This window comes from Vespa velutina, chromosome 8 (assembly GCF_912470025.1).
Source record: "Vespa velutina chromosome 8, iVesVel2.1, whole genome shotgun sequence".
NCBI lineage: Eukaryota > Metazoa > Arthropoda > Insecta > Hymenoptera > Vespidae > Vespa > Vespa velutina.
The window spans coordinates 307,190-332,273 of NC_062195.1; the positions used below are offsets into that span (position 1 = coordinate 307,190).

The window sequence follows — 25,084 nt, forward strand, 5'->3', positions numbered from 1 at the left end:
CTAATAAGTAATACTGAGAGGAAATATACTTACCAACTACTAGAACTTTACATGAAGCTGAATCCGTGCCAACGGTGTTGGTAAGATAGATAGTGTATGTTCCAGTATCCGATCGTTTTGCCTTCTTGTTAATAAATTGCGAAGCAATATCGGTTGTCTCGAATTTAATTCTATCTCCAGTGAGAACTTCTTCGCCGTTAATTGACCAACTTGGTCTAGGCTTTGGATTCGCCGTGAATGGTACTGTGATGGTGAATGGTTCTCCAGCGATAACGGTCATATCGCGAATACTTAGATCACTGGTAATCTTTGGCGGGACTAAATTATTTGAACACGTATATTATTATAACTTAATCATTTATAAAGATCACCGGTGTTTATTATAATATACTTACACGCTGGAGCGCTAGCACGAATCACATCCGAACTTAAGCTCCACGGACCACGGCCAGCTGCGTTTTCGGCTGCCACACGGAATTCATAATCATGATTTTCAATCAATCCAGTAACCCTGTTAAGAAATATTAAAAATATATTAGATATTTGCATTAACAAATTCCTCAAAAACATTTTATCTCTGATATTTACTTATATGTCGTTTCATGTACTAATGCCGGGGTTGCTTTGACCCATTTGTCTTCACTCAAAAGACGCTTTTCAATGACGTATCCGGTAATAGGCGAGCCACCATCATGACGAGGCTTCGTCCATGTAATAGTAATGCTATCTTCAGTGGTTTCGATGCCACGTGGTGCTCCAGGTGGACCTGGCGGATCGAATGGATGTCTGGCTTTGATTGGATCAATTGTTGTGACAGGATCTGACGTTCCATATTGATTTTCAGCCATCACGCGGAATTCATAGACTTGACCAACGGTCAAATTGCGTACACGTACAAACGGTGTAGTAACGTAACTGCTGACCTGTAGAACGATTTTAGTAAGTGATATAGAATTGCCATCTCTTTTATTGCAATTTCTTTATTAAAAAGGATTATATATTTTCGTATATTTTTGTAGCCATACCTTTGACCATGTGGCTGCACGTGGTTCTCTTTTTTCAACTACATAATTGGTGATATCGCCACCGCCGTTATCTTTTGGCGGACTCCAGAAGAGTGTAAGAGCATCTCCGCCAAACTCATCGGCACGTAGGTTTTCTGGTGGATCTGGTCTGTCTAGAACTTTAACATTTATCGTAGCTGTATCAAATCCAGAGGGATTACGTAATTGAAGTCTGTATTGTCCTCCATCTGAACGTTTCGAATTTTTCACAACAAGACTGTAACAAAAAGGATAATTAATAAGTTAAGCAATTTATATAGTTAAATACAATTCAAAATACTTACCTCGCATAATCGTCGGCCAATTGTTGATGTACACGTGAATCTGTTTCATCTTTGACAACGTCATTAGCAAACCACGTAGCAGTTGGTTTGGGGAAACCGATATAAGGTACATGAATACAAAAGTCTTCACCGGCTCGGATAGTAATATCTCTGACACCACCAAGATCCATAACTGGTTTATTTGGTTGTTCTTCGATAACAATAGGACTACTGGGCTTGCTAGGATCGCTGTTACCAACATCATTCACAGCTATTACCCTGAAGAGATATTCTTCGCCCTCAGTAAGCTTCGGCACGGTATATATATTTGTAGGAATAAGAGCACCATTGACATCGATCCATTCGTCCTCTCCTCTAGCTTTCTTTTGGATAATATAACCTCTGATTTTAGCACCACCGTCGCTACGTGGAGGACGCCAACTTAAGGTCACCGAATCCTTCGTAATCCTGTCGGCTTTCGGTGGTTCTGGAGCATCGGGCTTCACTACACAGACATTTTAACGATAATATTATTTCATATAGTTATAATATAAAGGAAGATGCAAAAGAAAATTAATTTACTTCGTTGATGTCCAGCTGTAATAGGCTCTGTAGGTTTACTAGGTTTGCCAGGTCCAGCTTCGTTCACAGCTATTACTCTAAATTCGTATCTAGAGCCTTCATGAAGATCTTGAACCGTAAAAGTAGTATTTGGCGTTGGATAATTATTAACTTTAAGCCACTCACCACCACGCTCGCGTCTCTCGACATAATAGCCTACAAATTTTAAGTAAGGAATAATGAAAAATGTGAAAATATGTTTAAAATAATATAGTTTTCCTTACAATGGATTTATTTTACCTGTGATTGGCTTGCCACCCGTGTTAACAGGTGGAGTCCAAGATAGGCTACAACTGTTGGGCGTGTAGCCTAGAATTTGTGGCTGACTTGGAGCATCCGGTGGATCGAATGGACTCTTTGCAACAACAGGTTTACCATCGAGAGGTTCCGAAACTCCATACATATTTTCAGCTCGTACTCTGAAGAGATATCGTTTTCCTTCTGTAAGACCTTTTGCCGTAAAACTGGTTCTTGGAACATATCCAGGCACTTGGCGCCAGTTATCAGAACCAAAGTCTGCTACTTCGACAATGTAATTGGTTATGTCAGATCCACCATCATCCAAGGGTTTGTTCCAGGATAGCGAAACTGATTCTTGCGTCGTTGCTGTGTATTGAAGTGGTCCCTGTGGTGGTCCAGGTTTATCAACAACCGTGACTTCAATGTCAGCCGAATCTCTACCGTGTTCATTTACGGCGGTAACCCTGTATATACCGCTATCGTCGCGTATAGATTTATCAACGAGTAGTTGTGTTCGATCACTCTTGGTTTCGGTCTGAAATTAATTAAACATAATATATACCCCCTGTTGTTCATCTTACTCTTATTAATATGCAAAATATTGTTGATAACTACTATTTCGCTTTGAGAATTGGATTGCTTTTTAAATTCTTACCGATGCTCGAAGAGTTTCTGTAAGCGTTTTTCCATTTTTGGTCCACTCCACGGTAGGAGTAGGTGCTCCAGATAATGGAATATTAATATTAATGGGTTCTCCAGCACGAACTTTAATTTTGCGACCAATGAGAGCATCCAAATACAATTTCGGTTTTTCCTTCATGGGTTTGGCAATAAATACGGATGATGTATCGCTGGCCTTACCAGCTCCAGCAGCATTTATTGCAGTAACGCGATATTCGTATTGGTGACCTTCAGTGACGTGATCATCGTAATACTCCGCATACCTAACTGGTTCCTTGTTTATTTTAAGCCAACGTCCAGTCGCACGATCACGACGTTCCACGTCATAACCAATAATATTAGAACCACCGTTACTGATTGGAGCAGTCCATTTGATCTTGATATGATCTTTGTCAGCATCAACGCATTCAGGTTTACCAGGTTGACCAGGAGCAACTATTTCAAGAAACAATAAAGTTATTATTTAATAACTAAAATACAAAAATGATAGTTTACGTTCGCAGTAGTTGTAATAAACAATTACCAAATTGATTCTTAGCTACTATCGAGCGATCCGTTGTCAAAGGTTCAGAACGACCTTGAAGATTTTCTGCAGAAACACGGAACTCGTAAGTGGTGCCTTCCGATAATCTTGGAACGGTTGCATGATTATACTTTGGATTAACATGCGTTACAGCTGGTACCCAACCACCACCGTGGGTAAGATCACGTTTTTCAATTACATAACCACTGTGGGAAAAGCATATCGTTTTATAAAAAATCATTACAAACAATTAATATTACACTCGATCAACTAATTACTCACGTGATCTCGCTGCCTCCATTATCCTTTGGCGGTTTCCAGGATAAAGTAACCGATTGACTTGTGATTTCTTCGTATTGTAAAGGACCTTCTGGTGGTCCTGGTCTATCCAATACGATAACTTGGAAGCTACCTTCGTCAATTCCGCTACTATTCTTTAATAAGAGATGATATAGCCCAGAATCGGATCTCTGTGCATTGACCGTATGAACGATCGTATGATAACCGATAGAAGTAACAGTAGTTCTCTCATTGGTTTGCAAGTCTTTGCTTCCTACAGTCCATATAACTTCAGGTGTTGGTTCACCAACAAAGTCTATGTCCACGTGGAAGATTAAGCCAGCCTTAACACGAATGTCTTGCAGTGGTGTCTTTATCTTTGGTGCCACTGGAATAATACATTTATTTATTTAACTTTATACTTAAAACCATTATATTTTAAATTAAGAAAAAGATTTCGGAATAAAAAAAAAGAAAAAAGAAAAAAAAACTAGTAAAATAAATTGGAAATAAGAAAAGTATTCTTACAGAATCGTGGTTTAGCAGTCACAAGATCACTTGGTTCGGATGGTTCTGATTGTCCAGCTGCGTTAACCGCTATAACACGGAATTCATATTCTTGACCTTCTGTTAAATCTGGAACAGTTGTACTCGTCTGTCCAGCTGGTACATGAACAGCATTGATCCAGTAAGGACTGCCTTTTTCTTTCTTTTGCACGATATATCCCGTAATGGGAGAACCACCGTCATTGCCTGGTGCGGGCCATTGAAGATCAACATGATCTTTATCCCAATCCGTTATTATTGGCCTACCAGGGGCATCTGGTTCATCTGTAAATATTGTCAAATGAGGATAATTATTTGTAGAATATTTCGGGCTTCTGTTTTTACAAAAGAAAAGAAAAATATTTTTAAAGCTTTCCTGAAGATACCAACCGAATTCATTCTTAGCGATGATACTCTTTTTAGTTTCTAGTGGATCAGACTCTCCAATATTGTTGACGGCTTTTACACGGAAAAGATACTCTTTACGGTGAGTTAATCGGGCTACATCGTGACTAAGAACCATGCTCATTCCAGCGTCCGACCATGTTCCACGAGAAAGATCCATCTTTTCAATGACGTAATGAAGGATAGGACTACCACCATCGTCGAGAGGATGACCCCATGTTATGTGACAACTGTCTTTGGTGACGTTACTGACTACCAATGGTGGCTCTGGTGGCGATGGTCTGTCTAGTACAGTAACTCTAGCACTCGAGCTAGAAAATATATAAATATATGTTAATATATTTTTTCAGGATAATATTTTACAATATTATTTCAAAGTGTTTATTTGATATTGATAGACCACCTGAATTTGCCATATTCATTTTCCAATGTTATAGCATATCGTCCACTATCAGAACGAACGGAAAATGGAATTTCGAATGTAGTTTCTATTTGCGTAGTATACATTTCGTGGCGTGAATCTGGCTCAAGAAGTTTACCATCCAGTGTCCAAGTTGCTTTTGGTTTAGGCGATGCTTCTATAGGAATGATGTAACTGATCTTTTGACCGGCACGTACGACTAAATCGTGCAAAAGAGCCGTATCGAAGCTTGGCGCAACTGTAATATATAATCCATTGTTCTTGTATTAAATTATAATTTACAAAATTATAATTTCAATGTTGATACTTACGGAAACGTGGTTTAGCAATGACAGGCGCAGATGCATCGGATGGATCTCCAGGACCACCCTTATTGACAGCGATCACTCTGAACTCATATTCTTGACCTTCGATCAAATCTGGAACGGTAGCACTAGTCTTGTTACCCGGAACCTCGAGTACCTTTTCCCATTGTCCAAAACGAGGTTTCTTCTCTATTATGTATTCCGTTATCGGAGATCCACCATCTTTCTTAGGCGGTGTCCATTCGAGATCAACGTGATCCTTATCCCAATCCGTGGCGATAGGTGTACCTGGTTTATCTGGTTTATCGAATGGATCCTTTGCCGTGATAGTGTCCAGTCCGATCAATGGCGCTGATTCTCCTTGTTTATTTACAGCACGCACACGGAATTGATAGTCATGACCTTCGATAAGATGGTCCACGCGAGAGGATGTAGTCGTGGCTTCGGCCACTGGTACCCAACGCATGTTTTCCGTATCCATTTTTTCTACTTGGTAGTAGAGGATTTCTGAACCACCATCGTCTTTTGGTGCTCGCCATTTTAATGTGCACGAATTCTTCGTCACATTACTTATAAGCAATGGTCCCTCCGGCGGGGATGGTATGTCGAGAACATTTACGTTTAACGTGGCAGTGTCTTTACCATTGATATTTCTAGCAGTTAACGTGTAAACACCGGAATCCGACCTTCTTGCCTCCATCACGCGGACTTTAGTATTGTAATCTTCATTTATAATTTTGATGCGTTCATCCGCCATTATGACGTTGTCTTTAAGGGACCATTCTTTTACCGGTGGTGGTTCACCAATAACGGGTACATCGAAGTCGTAAAAGCCGCCTGCTTTCACTTTTACATCTAACATGTAATTGCGATCGATCTTTGGTGGTACTGTAAGTAATATACATATCAAATTAAATTATCTATTTATATCGAATAAAGAATTATTTTTATCATTACGCATTTTATTACGTCGAATATGCGTAAAAATTTATCTATATACATACGATTCTTGGGTCGTGCCAAATGCGATTTTGAAGCATCCGATGGTTCGCCCGGACCAGCTTTGTTAACAGCCCTGACACGGAATTCATAATGCGTTCCTTCAACAAGGTCATCGACTTTTCCGGTATTTACATCACCTTCGACCTCGGCGCATTTCTCCCAAGTGGGACTATATTTGTCACGTTTTTCTATTACATAACCAGTGATAGGAGAACCACCATCGTGGTCTGGACGTGACCATTGTAGTTCGACGAAGTTTGAATCGTAATCGGTAACAGTAGGTGTGCCTGGTTTACCTGGTTCATCTATATATAAGAAGGAAATAAAATTATAGAGGAAAATGAAGTTAAACGATATATATTTTACATTATAAGGAGTCAATATAAAAAATGCCTTACCAAATGGATTTTTAGCTTCGATGCTCTGCGACATAGTAAGGGGTTCCGATTTGCCTTGCTTGTTAACAGCACGTACTCTAAATTTGTACTTATGACCAGGAGTTAACCCATCAATGTTTAACGACGTTTCTGGTCCATCGGTCTCACCTGCTGGAACCCAGCGCCCGGTAACTTCGTCCATCTTTTCAACGACATATTTCTCAATGGGTTGTCCACCATCATCTTCGGGCGGTTTCCAAGAAAGTTTACATCCTTCGGCATGCACGTCGCTTGCCCTAAGAGGTCCTTGGGGCGGGCTAGGTTTATCCAATACGGTAACTTTGACAAACGCTTCGTCTTTGCCATTAATATTTTCTGCGACTATGCAATATTTGCCGGATTCAGCTCTGGTCGCCATTCGAACGTGCAGACTAGTGTTATAATCGATATGCTTGACTTTTATCCGATCGGTTGGTCTTACTTCTCTGCTTCCTAACATCCATTTCGTCGTAGGTGGCGGTTCACCGATAACTTTCACATCGAAACCAAAGTTTTGTCCTGCTTTGATCCTTACTTCGATTAAATTGGTACGATCGATCTTAGGTGGTTGATTGCGTGGTTTAGCAATTATAGTTGGTGTCGGATCAGAAGGCTCGCCGGGACCTGCTTTGTTAATTGCCCGTACTCGAAATTCGTAAGGCTGTCCTTCTATTAAATCGGGCACAGTTGCCGAAGTTTGATCCGCTGGTACTTCCACAGCTTTTTCCCATTCTCCGTATTTATCTTTCTTTTCGATTATATAACCAGTGATGGGTGAACCACCGTCATTGGTTGGCGGTGTCCATGCCAAATCTACGTGATCTTTATCCCAATCGGTAGCGCGGAGATCTCCCGGCTTACCAGGCTCGTCTATAGATTTAACCAAGCGTTTGAATTATGACCGATGATAGTGCATAACAAAGAAATTTCAAATTGTACGTACCATATGGGTTTTTAGCTAGTATTGCTTCTTCTGCTTCTAGCGGTTTGGATTCGCCTTCGGAATTAACTGCGGATACTCGGAATAAATATTCTTTGCCAGGCGTTAAACCGGTTACTTCCAAGTCTAAAAATATTAAAGTAACATTTATTGCAGGATTTATTTTGAAATACAAGAAATCGAACGGGATGGGATTTTGAGAATGCTTACTCGGTTCGGTAGATCGGCCACATGGTATCCAACAACCCGTTTCTGGGTCCATCTTATCCACCTGGTAATATTCGATCGGAGTGCCTCCATCGTCTTTCGGCCTCTTCCACTTTAGCTTGCATCCTTCTTTATGGATGTCCGTAATTTGCAGTGGTCCTTCCGGTGGTAAAGGTTTATCAGTTACTGTCACTTGGACAGTAACGGAATCTCTTCCAGACGAATTACTGGCAGTAACAGTATAATCGCCGCTGTCGTCGCGGGAAACTGGGCGGATGCTGAATTTCGTACTATAATCTGAATTGTCGATTTGTACTTTTTTGTCGGACCGCAGAGGAATCGCACCGTATCGCCACTCGATATGTGGTGGAGGTTCACCGATTACGTTCGCATCGAATCTTAGAAGAGATCCCGCCGAAAGAGTAACGTCCCGTAAATTGCGCCTGTCGATCTTTGGTGCCACTGAAGTGAGAAACGAACGTTAATAAGTACCCCCAGTCTCTTGCCAAATTGATTTCAAGCCACTACTCAATATAGATTTGATTATTTCTATTTTCAGAGTAGGTGCGCGTGGAATGTACAAGCGCCATGAGATCAATGCCATCGTTATTAGAAAGAGAATATTTTTATGTATCTTATTCTATATCAAACAATATAAATAGCAATAAATTTTGCATACTTACAAAAGCGAGGTTTAGCCGTAAAGGTTTTACTTGCTTCACCTGGTTCCGATTGACCAGCTTTATTTACAGCAATTACACGGAAGAGGTAATCGTTACCCTCTATGAGACCATGTACGAGAGCTTGCGTAACAGGTGTTTCAGTTTCGAGAGCTTTCTCCCACATCGTACTGTATTTGTCTTTTTTCTCAACAATATATCCTGTAATTGGAGAACCACCATCACTGACCGGTTCTTTCCAAGAAAGTTCTACTTGATTAGCAGTCCAATCGACCGGTTCTGGTGCTCCCGGTGGACTCGGTACAGCTGCAAGCGAGGACACAAATTGTAATTATTTGAATATCTTCAATTTGGAATTAAGTATAATACAAAAATAATTACTTACTGAACGGATCTTTGGCAATGATAGAGCTAAATGTCTCTAATGGTTCCGATTCTCCTTCTTTATTAAGGGCTTTCACTCGGAATTTGTATTCGTGTCCAGGTGTTAAACCTTCGACCTTCATTTCAGGTCCTGTCGTTTTTCCAACTGGCAACCATACACCAGTGTCTGGATCGAACTTTTCTACGAGATAACCTTCGATAGGTTCTCCGCCATCATCTTTAGGCTTTTTCCATTTAAGCGTGCAGCCCTCCTTGTGAATATCTGATACTTCTAACGGTCCTTCAGGTTTGCCAGGTTTACCTGTCGAAATGTTAAAGCTTAGTTTATATTCTTATTAAGTCTAAGAAGATCACAGTCTGACAGATACTTACTGACAACTGTTACTTCAACTTCTGCCGTATCAGATCCATGTTGATTAACAGCCGTGATTTTATATATGCCAGAATCTTTACGTTCGGGCTTGTCATTAAAGAACTTCGAATTGTAAGGTACATTTTGTATTCGGCGATGTGTAGTTTGTTGTATGCTCTTGTTGTTAATGACCCAGGTGACGTCTGGCGGAGGTTCGCCCAAAATTTTAACATCGAAGTGGAACCCTTCGTTCTCACGTACGGTGATATCGCGTAAGTTTCGCCTGTCAATCTTTGGTGCCACTGGAGAACAATCGGTAATAAATGAAGAAGTGCCTTTTGTGGAAAACTTTTAATAAAGTTAAAATCGGAATGATATAACTTACTTCGTCTACTTTTAGCGGTAATCGGTTTGCTGACGTCCGATGGTTCACCAGGACCAGCGGCGTTAATTGCCTTGACACGAAATTCATATTCGACACCTTCGTCAAGATTATCGGCACGACCTTTACACTCTGGTCCACTGGTTTCGCAAGCCTTAATCCAGCGCGGTGTCCCCTTCTCACGCTTTTCAATCACGTATCCGGTGATTGGAGATCCACCGTCGTTCAACGGTGGAGTCCATCTCAGATCTATATGATCCTTATCCCAATCAGTAGCCTCTGGTCGTCCAGGAGGTCCAGGTTCGTCTGTCAGAAAAAGATAATATAAATGATAAAATATTCGAATCAATTACTTGTACTCTAATATTTATAAATCAATCCAAGAAAGCTAACCAAATGGATTCTTTGCTACAATGCCATGATCGGTTTCCAGAGGTTCTGATTCACCCTCTGCATTAACAGCGGAGACACGGAATTTGTACTCTTGTCCAGGTACTAAGTTTTCGACAACCATGTTGGGTTCTTTCGTACGACCAATAGGTATCCATCTTCCAGTTTCTGTGTCCATTTTTTCAACAACGTAATGTTCTAATGGTACACCACCATCATCCAATGGTGGATTCCACTTGAGAGTGCAACCTTCTTTGTGAACATCAGATACTTTTAAAGGACCTTCTGGTTTACTCGGTTTATCTAGTACCAAGATTTCAATGGAAGCTTCATCTTTCCCTGAACTGTTTTCAGCTTTCAAAGTTAAAGTACCAGAATGAGCTCTGGATACTATAGACACTAAGAACTTAGTTCTATAGTCTTCAAGTTCCACCGTTACCGCATTCTGTGTCTCTTGTTTGGCCTTATTTAGATACCAGGTTTTAGTTGGAGGTGGCTCGCCAGTAACCTTAACGTCCAAGCGTATGTGATTACCGGCTTTAATGGTTATATCTTTCAGATTAGTACGATCTATTTTTGGTGCCGCATAACGATCCTTAGCGATCAAAGTATCGCTAGGTTCACTTGGTTTACTTTGACCACCTTTGTTTATTGCTTTTACTCGGAACTGATATTTTTGTCCTTCCACAAGATCCGGAACTCTAGCGTCTGTTTTAGTACCAGGAACTTCTACAGCCTTTTGCCATTTACCATATTGATCTTTCTTTTCGATAATGTATTTTTCGATCGGTGCTCCGCCATCGTTCTTTGGTGCTTTCCATTTAAGATCAACATGATTTTTACTCCAATCCTTTAAGTCAGGCTTACCAGGTGCATCGGGTTCAGCTAAATATAACAAGAAACAAATATGTATTAGATATCAAATTAATATAGCCTCTATAAAGATCTATCTAATTCATAATGATATTTACAATAAGGATTTTTGGCCGTAATTGGTACCGCCGTTTCTAATGGTTCAGATTCTCCTTCAGAATTAACAGCCTTCACTCTAAACAAGTAATCTTTTCCTTCGTTAAGACCACTGATGTCAGCTTCAGGTACCTTACTAGTTCCGCAAGGTACCCAACGACCAGAATCAACATCCATTCTTTCAATGACATAGTGATCCACTGGATCACCACCATCATCCTCAGGTTTGTCCCATTTGAGCTTGCAACTTTGCGCTGTCACATTAGATACCTCAAGTGGACCTTTTGGTTTGGCAGGTTTACTTATGACCTGAACATATTTAAACGGTAAATAACGATTATAATATCAATAAGAAAAGGAATAGTGGAATGATTATAAAAAAGTTTACACGATAAAGTTCACAAACCTGAATTTCAACATCAACTTGATCGGTTCCACTATCGTTCTTGGCAATAACAGTATAAGTTCCTGCATCGGTTCTTTGTAATTTGCTCATTATAAATGTCGTGTGATAATCCTCATTTTCAATCTTCATACGATCCATGCTCTTTAGCACTGCGTCTTTGAGTTTCCAAGTTACAATTGGAGGTGGTTCACCTATAATATCCGCTTCAATACGTAGCATTTGTCCAACTCGCATAACTTTCTTGTGCAGATTTTTGCGATCGATATGAGGTGCCACTGTACGAAAACAAGAAAATGCAACGAATTATGTTACATGATTAATATTTCTCCACGCAATATTTGAAAAATACAAGTTTCAACTTTAATAGACGACAAAATAAATGATTAAATTTACTTACAGAAACGGGGTTTTGCAATGACGCTCTTTGAAACGTCACTAGGTTCACTTGGACCCGCTCTATTAACCGCTACCACTCTGAACTCGTATTCGTGACCTTCTTGAATACCTTCGGTAACTTTGGCCATGGTGCGATCACCAACAACTTTCGCAGCATCCACCCATTGCCTACCTTCTTTATCACGCATCTGAATAATATATTTTTCAATAGGAGCACCACCATCATCTTTTGGCGGTGTCCATTCAAGATCAACGAAATCTTTGTCCCAATTTCGTAATTCAGGACGTCCAGGTTTACCAGGTTCATCTAGAATTTTTGTTTATTATGATATATTGTCCATCTATGAAAAAAACATCGCAATATTTCTAATTTATATATATATATATATATTTAAGTAGTATATTACCGAATGGATTTTTAGCAATAATAGATTTGTCGGCTTCCAATTCGTCTGATTCGCCTTCTCTGTTAACAGCCTTTACACGGAATTTATAAGGTTTGCCTTCTTGCAAACCTGTGACTGTAGCTTCCGGTTCGGTAGACCTTCCACAGGATATCCATTGGCCAGTTAGTGGGTCAAGTTTTTCAATTTCATAATATTCTACTGGCGATCCGCCATCGTCTTCGGGTTTCTCCCACTTTAATTTGCATCCATGTTTATTAACGTCGAATACTTCCAAAGGACCCTGTTAGAAAAATAAAAATACATTTGTTAATAAATCATAATCTTGCATATTTATTTTCTCATTTTTTACCTTGGGCTTGCTTGGCTTGCCAAGAACAGTAATATCAACTTCGGCTACATCTTCTCCAACTTCATTTTTCGCTCGGATCACATACTTTCCGGTTTGTTCACGTTTGGCTTTTAGAATGATGAGTTTTGTGTTATAGTCAATGTTGTCGATACGGATAATATCATTCGACACTAATTCTGCTTCTTTGAATGACCACGTTACCGTCGGTGGTGGTTCTCCAATTATATTCACATCTAAGGTCATTGTAAGTCCCACTTTTATCGTTATGGGTTGAAGATTGGTACGATCGATGTAGGGTTTCACTAGAAATTTAACATTCATTTACATTAAATTACACATATATAATAAACATAGAGAGTTATTAATTAATCATTATTTGTTGTTATTATCATCATCATTATGTTCAATATCAATTGAAATATTGAATTAAACAACACTTACACCAACGAGCTTTGGCAGTATGAGGATTAGTTTCTTCACTTGGGTCGCCAGGCCCAGCTTTATTTACGGCTCGTACACGGAATTGGTATTGATTGCCTTCTTCTAATCTTGGTACAGTACCGGTACAAGTTGGTCCTGATATTTCTGCAGCTTTTACGAAACTTGTACCAAACTTATCTTTCATTTCGATAATGTAGCCAGTAATAGGTGCACCACCGTCTCTTATTGGTGGCTCCCACTTAAGTTTTACCATATTTTCAGACCAATCAATAATTTCTGGTAGACCAGGTGCTGCTGGTGGATCTGAAAAATTGAAACAAACGTGTCAATACAATTTATTATTATCCGAAGGTTTTGGCTTCTTGTAGAACTGCATATACCATAAGGATTTTTAGCAAGGATGGCAGTGTCTGTCTGTAGAGGTTCGGATTCGCCTTCTTCATTCAAAGCCTTCACACGGAATTCATACTTTTTACCAGGCTCCAATCCAGTAATGGCATGTTCAGTTTTTTCTGGATCTACCATGCCAGCTGGTACCCAACGACCAGTCGTAATGTCCATTTTTTCAAGAATATATCCTGTAAGGGGTAGTCCACCGTCATCCCTTGGCTTATTCCACTTCAATTTGCATCCTTCCTTGTGCACATCGGTTACTTCTAAAGGTCCCTCAGGTTTTCCAGGTTTGTCTATATGTTTATAAAAAAAAAAGATAATAAAGTATAAAAATTTACATACTATTATAACACATGTTATAATGCTCTTCATTTACCTAAGATGTTAATTTCTACATCAGCCTCATCTTGTCCAGAATCATTAACCGCTTTAATTGTATATTTTCCAGTAAGTTTACGGCTTGGATTGATTAATTGTATCTTAGTAAGATAATCCTCATTATCGATCTTGACATTTGCTCCGGTTTGTAGAGTTTCACCAGCAAAGCTCCAAGTAACAGTTGGCGGCGGTTCACCCTCTATATCAACTTCTAATTTCACGTGCTGTCCGACTCTCACTTTGATGGTTTGCAATTTATCTCGATTGATATGCGGTTTCACTGATAGTAATTAAAAAACAATGTTACATAAAATTTGATTAAATATAAAAATGATCTTTGAATGCGATAAATAAAAATAGACATACAGAATCGTGCCTTTGCAATGTGCGGTTTTGTTGGTTCACTAGGTTCCGAAGGTCCAGCCTTGTTTACGGCACGTACTCGGAATTGATATGTTGCACCTTTTTTGAGACCTGTGACGCGACCCTTTGGTTGTGGCGAATCCGTTGTGAGGCATTCCTCCCAGTGGGTCGATGGTTTCTCTCTCTTTTCGATAATATATCCGGTAATCGCAGCTCCGCCATTATTTTTAGGTGGCTCCCATTTAAGATCAACACGATCTACGTCCCAATCTTCGAACTCTGGTGTTCCAGGTTTACTTGCTATGTCTACAATTTGTACGTGTAGTAAAAATCGAATTAATTATAATTTTCCGACAATGTAATTTTCTTATAAACATAATTACACATTGCACATTTAAAAGTTTAAGCATTTAAAATTTTACCGTATGGATTCTTGGCAAGTATGGATCCATCTGTCACCAGTGGTTCTGATTCACCTTCTTCGTTCAGTGCTTTTACTCTGAATTCATATTCATGACCTTCCTGAAGACCTTTGATATCCATTTCTGTGTCCGTGGTTCGACCAACTGGTACCCATCTGCCCGTCGATTTATCTAATTTTTCAACCTGATAACCAGTAATAGGTTTACCACCATCATCTTCAGGCTTCTCCCATTTTATTTTACAGCCGCTCTTCGTTACGTCCGACACTTTGATCGGTCCTTTTGGTTTACCAGGAGAAGCTGTAATAATTATATGATATTCTAAAACTTCTAATAATCACTTCACCATGTCGTTAAATCAAATACCGAGAGAATAATATTAATCGACCAAATGTTTAGAGGCTTACAAAGAACGGTGACTTCAACTTCTGCTTCGTCTTCGCCATGAGCATTGACAGCACGTATCTTCCATACACCAGTATTTTTACGTACGCTGTCGGTAATACTCAATTTCGTGTTATAATCGACATTAACAATTTCGATATTTTCACCAGTCTTAACTTCAACATTTGCATGATGCCAAGTAATTTCTGGAGGTGGTTCACCACGTACGTCTACATCATATTTAATGGGCTTTCCGGCGCGTACGATGATCGGTTTTAGATTAGTTCTGTCGATTCTCGGTTTCACAAAAAAAAAAAAAAAAAAAAAAAAAGAAAAAAAGAAAAAAAGAAAAAAAGAAAAAAATTTCCATATTATTTAGATGAAAATTTTACATTTAACTTGATCATAAATTTATAATAAACATGTTATATCGTAATATTATATTCATACGTACATGCTTTATGTTTGCAAATTTGCATCTTGGAAGCGTCCGACGGTAGTGAAGGTCCAGCTTTGTTTACAGCAATAATTCGAAATTGATATTCACCACGTTCCTTGAGATCGGGTACTTTAGCTTCAAGCTGATTTCCAGGTACTTCGATTGCTTTTTCCCAATCAGGCTTATAACGATCTTTCTTCTCGATTATGTACTTTTCTATGGGTGCTCCTCCGTCGAACTCAGGCGGCGTCCACTTCAAACTAATGGATTCATTATCATAATCCGTTATTTCTGGAGTTCCTGGCTTCAAAGGTTCATCTATAAATGAATTAAAATCAAGCAGTTGATTTTTTAAGAAAGTTCATTTTTTTTAATTGTTTTGCATAGACAGAAAATAGCATTGCACTGCATAAAATATGTACCATAAGGATTTTTAGCGACGACGCCACGTTCGCTCTCGAGAGGTTCAGAATCACCTTCATCGTTAACGGCAGTTACACGGAACTTATATTCACTTCCTGGATTTAGACCGGTAATATCGAATTCCATATTGGGAGAATTACCAGGTATTTTACCAACTCTGACCCATTTGCCAGTTTTAGTATCCATTTTTTCAATTTCATATTCTTTGATCGGAACACCACCGTCATCTTCTGGTTTTTCCCACTTGACTTTGGCACTTGTGTTCGTTACGTCTGTTACTTCGAGTGGTCCTTTCGGTGGACTTGGTTTTCCTGATGAGAGACGGACGGAGAGAAATATAATCAATTATTAATACATCAGTTTAGAAAAAATTACGAAAATGGCATTATCATACTGTCTCCAGTAACAGTGACTTACCAAGAACAGTAAGTTCTACAGTTTCTTCATCTTTGCCGTTTGAATTTTCAGCGATTAAGGTATACTTTCCAGTATCTTTCCGCATTGCATTAACGATGGTAAAGTCCGTATGGTAGTCTACATTGTCGATTTTAATACGCTCGGTATTTGTTAAGGGGATATTGTCCCTCCAGATCCATTTAGTTTCTGGAGGTGGTTCACCTGTCACATCTACCGACCATTTATGAGTACGTCCAGCTTTTATGATAACAGATTTGAAGTTGCTACGGTCGATTCTTGGTTTCACTAAAAGATAACATTATATTTCATATATGTTCTGTTTAATTATTATGAATTTTAAAAATATAAAAATATTAAGTCCTTACGATTTTTATGCTTGCAAAGATGATTATCAGTCGGCTCGCTTGGTTCTGATGGTCCAGCTTTGTTGTGTGCACGTACACGGAATTGATAAACCATTTTCTCTTTCAGGCCCTCTACTTTAGCCTCCGGAGTGGCATCGGAAGTCTTCATTACTTCTACCCAATCTACCGCGAATTTATCTTTCATTTCGACGGTATAATGAGTGATTGGTCGACCACCATCGCTCGAGGGTTTTTCCCATTTTAAAGAGACACTGACATTGTCGTAATCGAAAATATCTGGCTTTCCAGGTTTTCCAGGCTCATCTGAAAATCGAAAAACATCATATAAAACAACATATAAAGAGATAGAAGGTATAAGTAGATTCTTCTTAAAAAATATAAAGTTCTCTCACCGTATGGATTTTTGGCAATTATTGCCTCGTCAACTTCCAAAGGTTCAGATTCACCTTCTTTGTTAACAGCCTTAACACGGAATTTGTATTTCTTTTTGGGGGTCAGACCTGAGAATGTAAAAGTATCTTCGTTCGGTCCAACTTCACCGGCCGGTATCCAACGTCCGGTATCCATATCCATTTTCTCCAAAACATATCCAGTAATTTCGGTACCACCATCGTCGGGAGGCTTTTCCCATTTAACTTTGACGTGATCCGCACGGACTTCTTCGACTTTTAATGGTCCCTTTGGCATTGCTGGTTTATCTGTGTAAAGATATTTCATCGCGTTAGACCTGTCATATAATGAAATCGAAAGAACGTAAGGTTAACGTGCTGTCGCGGATAATCTGAACTTACCAAGAACAACAACATCGGCAATACTCTCGCATGTACCGGAGCTATTGCTGAGGACTAATTTGTATTTTCCAGAATCCGGTCTAGTAGTTTTTCTTACAGTAAGTACGGTATTTCTTTCATATTTATCGATCGTGATCCTTTCGGCAGCATCTTGAACAATTTCCTTTTCGCCGAGATACCAGTGTACCTCCGGTTCGGGTTCACCGGCATACTTGATATCGTATTTTATAACTTGTCCTTTCTTGACGATCATATTTGTTAATCCATCTCCGACGATATAAGGTTTTACGAATCGAGATTTTGCTATTATAGGTTTCGTGGCGTCCGATGGTTCTCCAGGTCCAGCTTTGTTGACCGCACGAATTCTAAATTCATACTGTTTTCCTTCTGTAAGACCGTCGATAGTAGCTTCTGTGACATCTCCTTCGATTTCTTTACCCTTTACCCATTCCTTTCCAAATTTCTCCTTATATTCGATTATGTAACCAGTAATAGGTGCACCACCATCGTTTTCTGGCTTAGTCCACGTCAAATCGGCATGATCTTTGTCCCAGTCAGTTACATCCACGTTTGTAGGCTTACCAGGTTCATCTAAAGGAAAGATAATTGTGTAATGAATAAACTACTATGATAAAGATTAAATAAAATAATGGATTACGTAAGTTTCCATACCCCAAGGATCTTTCGCTAAAATTGGTTTCGCAAACATAGCAGGTTCGCTAGAGCCAAGCTTGTTCACGGCTCGTATACGGAACTTGTATTCCTTCTTTGCTACAAGATCTTCGACCTTATAAACGCATTTTTCTCCTGGCATAACTTCTCCAACGCTATCCCATTGGGATTTCAAACTAAGATCGAGGCGTTCGACAATGTATTTCATAATTGGAGAGCCACCGTCATCTTTGGATGGTTTAAAGGAAACTACACAGGAATTGGCGAAGACATCGGTAACATTCACATCTTGCGGGGCCGATGGAACGTCTGTGGAATAAAATATTTATGTAAACTGTGAAAGTGATGAAATAATATTAAAAAAAAAAAAAAAAAAAAAAAAAAAAAAAAAAAAGAAACAAACTTGATAGATACGAGCATTACCTTGCATGTTAATATTGATATCCTTAACTTCTTCGCCCTGATTATTACCGATTTTGACTTGATAAATTCCAGATAAATCACGCTGTGGTTTTTTGATTTTGTAAGTGACTTTATCTTCGCCTACAACGACTTCAACATCTTTGAGAGGCAACGGTTTGCCATCTTTTAGAAGCTTCGCTTCTATCTGGCTTTGTTTGGTGCCTTCGACTGTTGAATTGATGAAAAAATGTAAACGATATAATATAACGCGAGAGAAGAGAAATGCATTCTAAATTATAACGAAATGCACTTACTCTTGAAAGGCACGACAAATACAATAGGTGCACTACATGGTCCTTCGACTATGTCTGGTATATCGACGATGGGTTTGCTCTCACCCTTCTTAACAGTCAACTTGCAGCTGCTCGTGAGTTGTCCACTCTCGCATGTAATTTCACCGTCGTCTGACATTTCGACCCTATTGAATACCAATTGATGTTTACCACCACCAAGATTTTTAACTTCAATCCTTTCATCTGGCTCGATCGGTTTTCCATTGAAAAGGAAAACTGCCGGTGCAGTTTGATCTTGTAACTCTACGTCAAGAACGAGCTTTTCCCTTTCGATCGCAACGGTATCCTTCAATTTTTTGTTAAATCGATTGGCATCTGAAAATGTTCATTTAGAAAATATTTCTTTTTTCCGTTCAGTCAATTTTATAAATATATTTCGAGAATTAAATGTGAAAAAAATAGCTTACAATTTATAACGATCTCGGCTTCGGTCTTATCAGCGTTGCTCATGCAAGAATAATTTCCAGCATCGGTTACCTTGCAATCCTTAATGACAAGTTTTCTCTTTCTACCATCGGCCTTGATTTGTATTCTACGAGACAAGAATAGATATTTAATTTTCATAAACGGTACTCGTAAAAATACCATTCGTAATACATATAAATATTATCCTTCTTATTACCTCTTATCGGGTACTATCTCTTGATCGCCTTTGAACCATTTAACTTCGCCAGCTTCGTCATCGAGTTCGCAAAGTAAAGTCAAAGTCTCCTTCTCTATCAGTTGTTGACTCTTTAGGACCTTAACGAATTTATAAGGATACTCTGAAATTGAAAGTGAGTGTATATTTTTTAATATATTCTTTGGCGAAATATAACGGATAATAAAAAATATTAAGGGAAATTACCAACGACGGTAAGCACTGTTTCCGTTTTTTCCGTTTGTTTATTAATTTTACAAATGTATTCGCCGCTGTCTTCTATAGTAGCACTTTTAATAGTCAATCGGCAAACACCGGACATATCTTTGGAAATACTATATACATCGCCATCCTAATCGAAGGGAAAAGTATTCAATATAGTATTATTAAATCGTTTAAACTTTAAATCGAAGAGCGAATATTACCTCGAGTTTCGTTTTTCCTTTATACCACGAAACTTGAGCAAGATTAGAGCTAACTGTACACTCCATGTAACATTCGTGCTTCGTATATCCACTTGTTTTCTTTGCAAGCGGTTTCGTGAATGAATATGTCGGATCGGGTTCTGAAAGAAGAACGAATGTGTTAAAGTGTCAATAATTTGATGCATAATATATAACGTTTTGTGACGTATATAAAGTAGGGAGTACCAAAGAGTTTGTAGACTCACTGTTTTCACTTTAGAAAATTATAGATAGCTTGCAAGGTAAATAATTAAACAAATTTTATGGTATATAATAGAAAATGAACTAGCGCGAGTAAATGTAATAGTTGATACTATACCCTCGACATTGAGAAAACCGGTACTAGTAACGCCACTGATCTCAATAGTATATTTTCCTGTATCTTCAACTTTAGGTCCTAAAATGATAAGCTGATAAGAATCCTCTTCGTTCTTGAATTTGTATTTCGCCGAAGGAAATAGTTTCTGTTGGAATTATAACGAATATATTTATTGTATTCCAATAATACGAGTATATCGTTAAAAAATATAATTAGATTAAAAAGATGTTTATCGGGAAGGGAGGGGTGGGGATGGGGGGAGACATCGATGATAAATGATTAAATACAATATAATCTTTTATTTCATGATATACTTACGTCTTTTCGGAAGAACCAGTTTGGTTTACAGTTTGGTTTAGAAAAGTTAGCTTCGAAGACGACCTTTTTGTCTTTTCCTTCTTTGGCATATTGATCCACCAATGGCTTTAAGAAGCTCTCCGGTTTCTACGAAACAACAGTAGATAGATCAGTTCGAGATAAGGCTCGACATATTATTATTAACATTAGAAAAAGTAAAAAAATTCGTCGCCTCTTTCGAGCGAGTATAAATATGAAGGGCGACGAAAAAATATTAACAACGCTGTCCTCGTAATTTTTTCCAAAGCTGCAGAAAAATAAAACGATGAGAAAGAAAAAGAAGAAAAAATATTGGATCACCGATTTCGCAGAACGACGTAGTAATATTTTTAAGCCTGCAACATCATGCTCGTTAAAGAAACGCAACTGAAAATGTTGTTACAGATTTATCAGAAGATCAGTATCTTGTGAAGAAATCGTGCCGTCACATCTTATCGAGATATGTCATACGTGCGGAAGAGTATAGGCACGAAGAAGAAGATATTGTTTAAACGCAAAAGACAACATCGAGGAAGTATACTTGGTATAGAGATTCCAATCATCTTGTAAAATTCTACGTTATCGAATATAATTCGTTCTCTTTGGTAAATATTTAATTTTGAATATTTTTGGAATCGCTATACCTAAACGCAAGTAAGATATAGTCATAGTTTGCGGTGAGAATTGAGAAATTTTATAAAGAAATGTGAGAAAGAAATCTATGATCATAGAAAGATGTTTCTGCTTAATTTGATAGATTGTGAAATAATTAATGGAAGTAAACGTGAAGACAGGACATTCCATGATGATGGTAACTGATAGTAACGATGAAAGTTTCCGAAAGAGAAAGAAACGTAAAGTTGAGAAGAAATGCCCTTAGTGGTGAGCCTTTAGCGAGAGTAAGAATAGAATAGAACTTTCCAAGGCTCTTGAGTGATGCGACAGATAAACAGGCATTATATATATATATATATATATATATATATATATATATATATATGTATCACGTGAAATCATAAAGATATATCACGCCATCGAGGAGTAGATCCAACCTCCATCTTGGTGAAGTGATGCAGCGTCGGCCAGTCGGGTATTAATTCTGCCAGAGAGGGCCTACGCGATCCACTATTCTAAAAATAATAAAATCCAACTGCAGTTAACTCTCGTGAACCCTTCGAGCGTCTTAAACAAATATAAGATAATCTTCATCGTGAGAAAATACTATCGGTTTGAATGAACGATAGCAACGCTAATTGAAATATCAATCGTTGCGCGACTTACTTTAATTCGGTTCGTACGCTTTATAATATGAACTTATCTTAGTTAGTGTCACAATATAGATAACTCTACAAAACGATAATTAATTAATATGAGTCAATGATTAAACTGATACAACACTATCAATGTAATACTGCTCAACCATATTGTTATACACGTACGGTTTTCTAAAGAAGCTAGCATTTCGTTAAGAGTATAAGCGTTGGCCAAAGCAATATTGATTATTAAAAATAATCGCACAACTCATGTATCGAATGATAATCAATAAGGCAAATCGAATATAATCAATGACGAAAGCTCATAGCAGGAGATTTCAAAGACACTTTCGACTTTGCTTAAGGACGTTTGTCAAAATTCCATAAATACAATAATATATTCGGGTGAATTACAGTGATCTTGACGTAACCGAATGGCACAATGACTGAGTGACTAATTTCATTTAGAAATGAATCGATAATTCACCAGAATACACGAGTAATGAAAATAATAAAAAGCCTGGAGGGGCATTGGCAGAGGCTTCATTTCGAGGCTGTTCAACTGGAATCAAGGAATGCGAGGAATATTGCCTTAAGATTTATCGCGAACCTTTTCCTTGACTCTTGCCACTAGTATCGGCCAGTCGACGATTAGCTCCTGCAAACTTGGCCTGCGATGAATGTCGAAGACGTCCTGCATGCGAGGCACACACACATGACCGTTAATTCCACTCTTACCAATCAAATTCCAATTTTCAAGGAACTCGAATAACCGATTTTCTTCATCTATTTTCAATCTAGATCTTGCTCCGAAGCAAGCTAATGAAAATGTATTCGCAGAGAAACATAATAATGACATATTACGCGAGGGCTTCGAAAATATCGGTTTCGAGAGATCCTTCATGTTTTTTAACGACATGATTACAAATTTAGAGGTAATGCTTGCTCCTTTTTTACGCGATGCATTCAATTCTTAATTGATATTAATTACATTAAACTATTATTATTATTATACGTATATAACGTTTCAAGGCGTTAGTCGAAGTAACACAAAGGAAATAAATTTTATAGTGAACAGAGTTATGGAATAAGTAATGTGTTTATCTTTCACGATTTATAATTAAAAGTGATAAATTCAATTTTTATGATGATCGCATGAAACATGAGATGTGACAATTGATTTGATTTCGTGGTTACGGATGAAAGTGCAACGTGTCAATGTAAAAATACACGAAGCCCAGCATTAACTCTAAATTAATATAGTGAGTGCATAGGGTCAGGGATAAGATAAAAATAATCGTGTGTAGATTATTACAGAAAAAAAAAGAAAGAAGAAAAAAAAAAAAAAAGAAAAAAGAAGGACAAAGATAAACAATCGTTCGTTATCTAATGTCGGTTATATCTAATTACTGTTGAATATTACCGAAATATTCCAAACAAAATGGTTCTAGCAACTACCAAAAAAATGTTAATATAATGAAAAATGAATAATGCGAACGTCTTGATTATAATCGATATGATGAAAAACGTCGTGCAAAGTAATATGTCGGCTTCGTAGTGACTCTTACAAATAAAATGACAAAAGTACAGAAGTGTAGAACAAGACGGTGCCCGTACAAAACTCGGTAGACACGTATATTCGGCGCGTTTTCAATAGGTAACGTCGTCATTTTGCAGGAATTACTACATAGGGTTGCTCGAAAACCTTGAGCCAGCTCCAATTAGGTTCTTCCTTCTTGTCAAGAGGAATTCGATAGATTTCCTGACCCTCCATCAAGATCACTATTTCCAACCCGTCTTGGTACCAGCCGCTTCCATGTAGCTCGCTACCATGCACCTCGCTGCCATGCAGCGACTAAGAGAGGTGTCGAATGTAGATAAGAAAAGAAGAAAAAGAGAAAGAAGAAACAACTGACTAAATATCATGAGATAGTTTTGAAACGTCACGTTTGGTGAAAGTACACCCTTCTTTGAAAATCTGCAAAAATTGTCAAGATGATTAGATCCAAGCTACCCTTCGTACTTGCCTTCATTGCCGTCAACCAATGCTTGCTCCGAAAGAAACGAATCGGCAGCTTGGAACGATGTGTTGACAACAACGATGCATAATTCATTCAATATTCGTTTCGTGCACCGAGCTGTGTTAGTGACGTGTTATTGTACAATTTCACATCGGCAAGATGCAATGTTTTTTTTTTTTTTTTTTTTTTTCTTTTTTTTTTTTAGCTAATTACGATGAAATGGTGCACGTGTCTGACAGATTTCTATACTCGTATAGAAGAATTGCATAGTATAATTATATACCAAGATACCATAGAATTAGAATGTAATGTACAATGAAAAATAAGAATTATTACCTTCTCTACTTTCTTCAAAGCCGGCATAGGTTTCTCCACTTCCTTCAAATCTACCTTCTCCTGTTCCGCCTCCTCTCTCGCCCACTTCTGATATTTTCTCTTTTTCAACATTGCACGGAAATCCATGCCACTGGCGTCTGAAGAAAATTTATCGTATAATACACATAGGTAATATAGACAATTTTATATCCATTTAAATAATACTTACCAGATACGTAAAGCTGCATCTCGGCAGAATCCTCTCCGTGGATATTGCTAACGACTATCTTGTAAGTGCCTTCATCGTTGGGCTTTGTTTTCCTCATACAGAGGGTAATCGTATTGGTTTCCGTATCCGTGAGGAACTTGAAACGGCCACCTTCGATGATCTCGGTGATGCCCTTGTAAAACTTGAAGGTTGGCGCAGGCGTACCCTCCACCGCAACGGTGAGATACGCCGTCGAATCTATTATGATATAAGAGAGTAAGAACGTTCCTTTTTTATTGACGTTAATAATAAAAAAAGACATTACCTTCGACGGCGGAGTATGATTCTTGGACATCAACGATTTGCGGTGGTCCTGGTGGTCCAACATCTCGAAGAGGTGTGCTAGGTTGATTGATTTTATTCTCGAGGTCCGCCACGCTGGGTCTCCTTACGTCCGTGCTTGGACGACGCCTCTGGATTCATCATTCATTGATTATATCGGTGATTTAATTTATCGCGAGAATATTAGCCAATAGTAATAGTTCTACCAAGCTTTATCGTAGGCATAAAGTGCGCGATTTCGTACAGTAATCTGTTAAGACTTGTCAAATATTACGAATAAAATGATTAATGATAGATTAAAATGACAGATAACCA

The 25,084-nt window shown here is 38.3% G+C and overlaps 1 protein-coding gene across 33 annotated transcripts in view; it reads right to left on the reverse strand.

The window, feature by feature from the left end:
• LOC124950936 (twitchin) overlaps window positions 1-25,084 on the reverse strand; it is a 64,563-nt gene that overhangs the window by 9,913 nt on the left and 29,566 nt on the right. For all 33 annotated transcript variants that reach the window (XM_047498472.1, XM_047498461.1, XM_047498476.1 and 30 more), the window contains 52 exons: window positions 24,753-24,900; window positions 24,449-24,685; window positions 24,241-24,377; window positions 20,613-20,738; window positions 20,295-20,439; window positions 19,937-20,076; window positions 19,719-19,863; window positions 19,494-19,635; window positions 19,279-19,403; window positions 18,833-19,186; window positions 18,540-18,746; window positions 18,117-18,425; window positions 17,445-18,035; window positions 17,046-17,351; window positions 16,654-16,956; window positions 16,289-16,573; window positions 15,871-16,182; window positions 15,464-15,766; window positions 15,033-15,314; window positions 14,626-14,925; window positions 14,207-14,509; window positions 13,839-14,120; window positions 13,450-13,755; window positions 13,070-13,372; window positions 12,629-12,930; window positions 12,280-12,559; window positions 11,874-12,179; window positions 11,477-11,751; window positions 11,073-11,379; window positions 10,105-10,986; window positions 9,715-10,017; window positions 9,350-9,631; window positions 8,979-9,278; window positions 8,597-8,899; window positions 7,917-8,375; window positions 7,710-7,832; window positions 6,749-7,636; window positions 6,353-6,655; window positions 5,355-6,236; window positions 5,026-5,281; window positions 4,608-4,933; window positions 4,200-4,502; window positions 3,675-4,059; window positions 3,393-3,598; window positions 2,844-3,304; window positions 2,189-2,723; window positions 1,910-2,104; window positions 1,349-1,832; window positions 1,026-1,281; window positions 589-923; window positions 396-511; window positions 34-318 (listed from right to left, as the gene is read on the reverse strand). In XM_047498472.1, coding sequence (XP_047354428.1) covers window positions 34-318; window positions 396-511; window positions 589-923; window positions 1,026-1,281; window positions 1,349-1,832; window positions 1,910-2,104; window positions 2,189-2,723; window positions 2,844-3,304; window positions 3,393-3,598; window positions 3,675-4,059; window positions 4,200-4,502; window positions 4,608-4,933; window positions 5,026-5,281; window positions 5,355-6,236; window positions 6,353-6,655; window positions 6,749-7,636; window positions 7,710-7,832; window positions 7,917-8,375; window positions 8,597-8,899; window positions 8,979-9,278; window positions 9,350-9,631; window positions 9,715-10,017; window positions 10,105-10,986; window positions 11,073-11,379; window positions 11,477-11,751; window positions 11,874-12,179; window positions 12,280-12,559; window positions 12,629-12,930; window positions 13,070-13,372; window positions 13,450-13,755; window positions 13,839-14,120; window positions 14,207-14,509; window positions 14,626-14,925; window positions 15,033-15,314; window positions 15,464-15,766; window positions 15,871-16,182; window positions 16,289-16,573; window positions 16,654-16,956; window positions 17,046-17,351; window positions 17,445-18,035; window positions 18,117-18,425; window positions 18,540-18,746; window positions 18,833-19,186; window positions 19,279-19,403; window positions 19,494-19,635; window positions 19,719-19,863; window positions 19,937-20,076; window positions 20,295-20,439; window positions 20,613-20,738; window positions 24,241-24,377; window positions 24,449-24,685; window positions 24,753-24,900 — 16,429 coding nt within the window. The remainder of the gene's footprint in view (window positions 1-33; window positions 319-395; window positions 512-588; window positions 924-1,025; window positions 1,282-1,348; window positions 1,833-1,909; window positions 2,105-2,188; window positions 2,724-2,843; window positions 3,305-3,392; window positions 3,599-3,674; window positions 4,060-4,199; window positions 4,503-4,607; window positions 4,934-5,025; window positions 5,282-5,354; window positions 6,237-6,352; window positions 6,656-6,748; window positions 7,637-7,709; window positions 7,833-7,916; window positions 8,376-8,596; window positions 8,900-8,978; window positions 9,279-9,349; window positions 9,632-9,714; window positions 10,018-10,104; window positions 10,987-11,072; window positions 11,380-11,476; window positions 11,752-11,873; window positions 12,180-12,279; window positions 12,560-12,628; window positions 12,931-13,069; window positions 13,373-13,449; window positions 13,756-13,838; window positions 14,121-14,206; window positions 14,510-14,625; window positions 14,926-15,032; window positions 15,315-15,463; window positions 15,767-15,870; window positions 16,183-16,288; window positions 16,574-16,653; window positions 16,957-17,045; window positions 17,352-17,444; window positions 18,036-18,116; window positions 18,426-18,539; window positions 18,747-18,832; window positions 19,187-19,278; window positions 19,404-19,493; window positions 19,636-19,718; window positions 19,864-19,936; window positions 20,077-20,294; window positions 20,440-20,612; window positions 20,739-24,240; window positions 24,378-24,448; window positions 24,686-24,752; window positions 24,901-25,084) is intronic.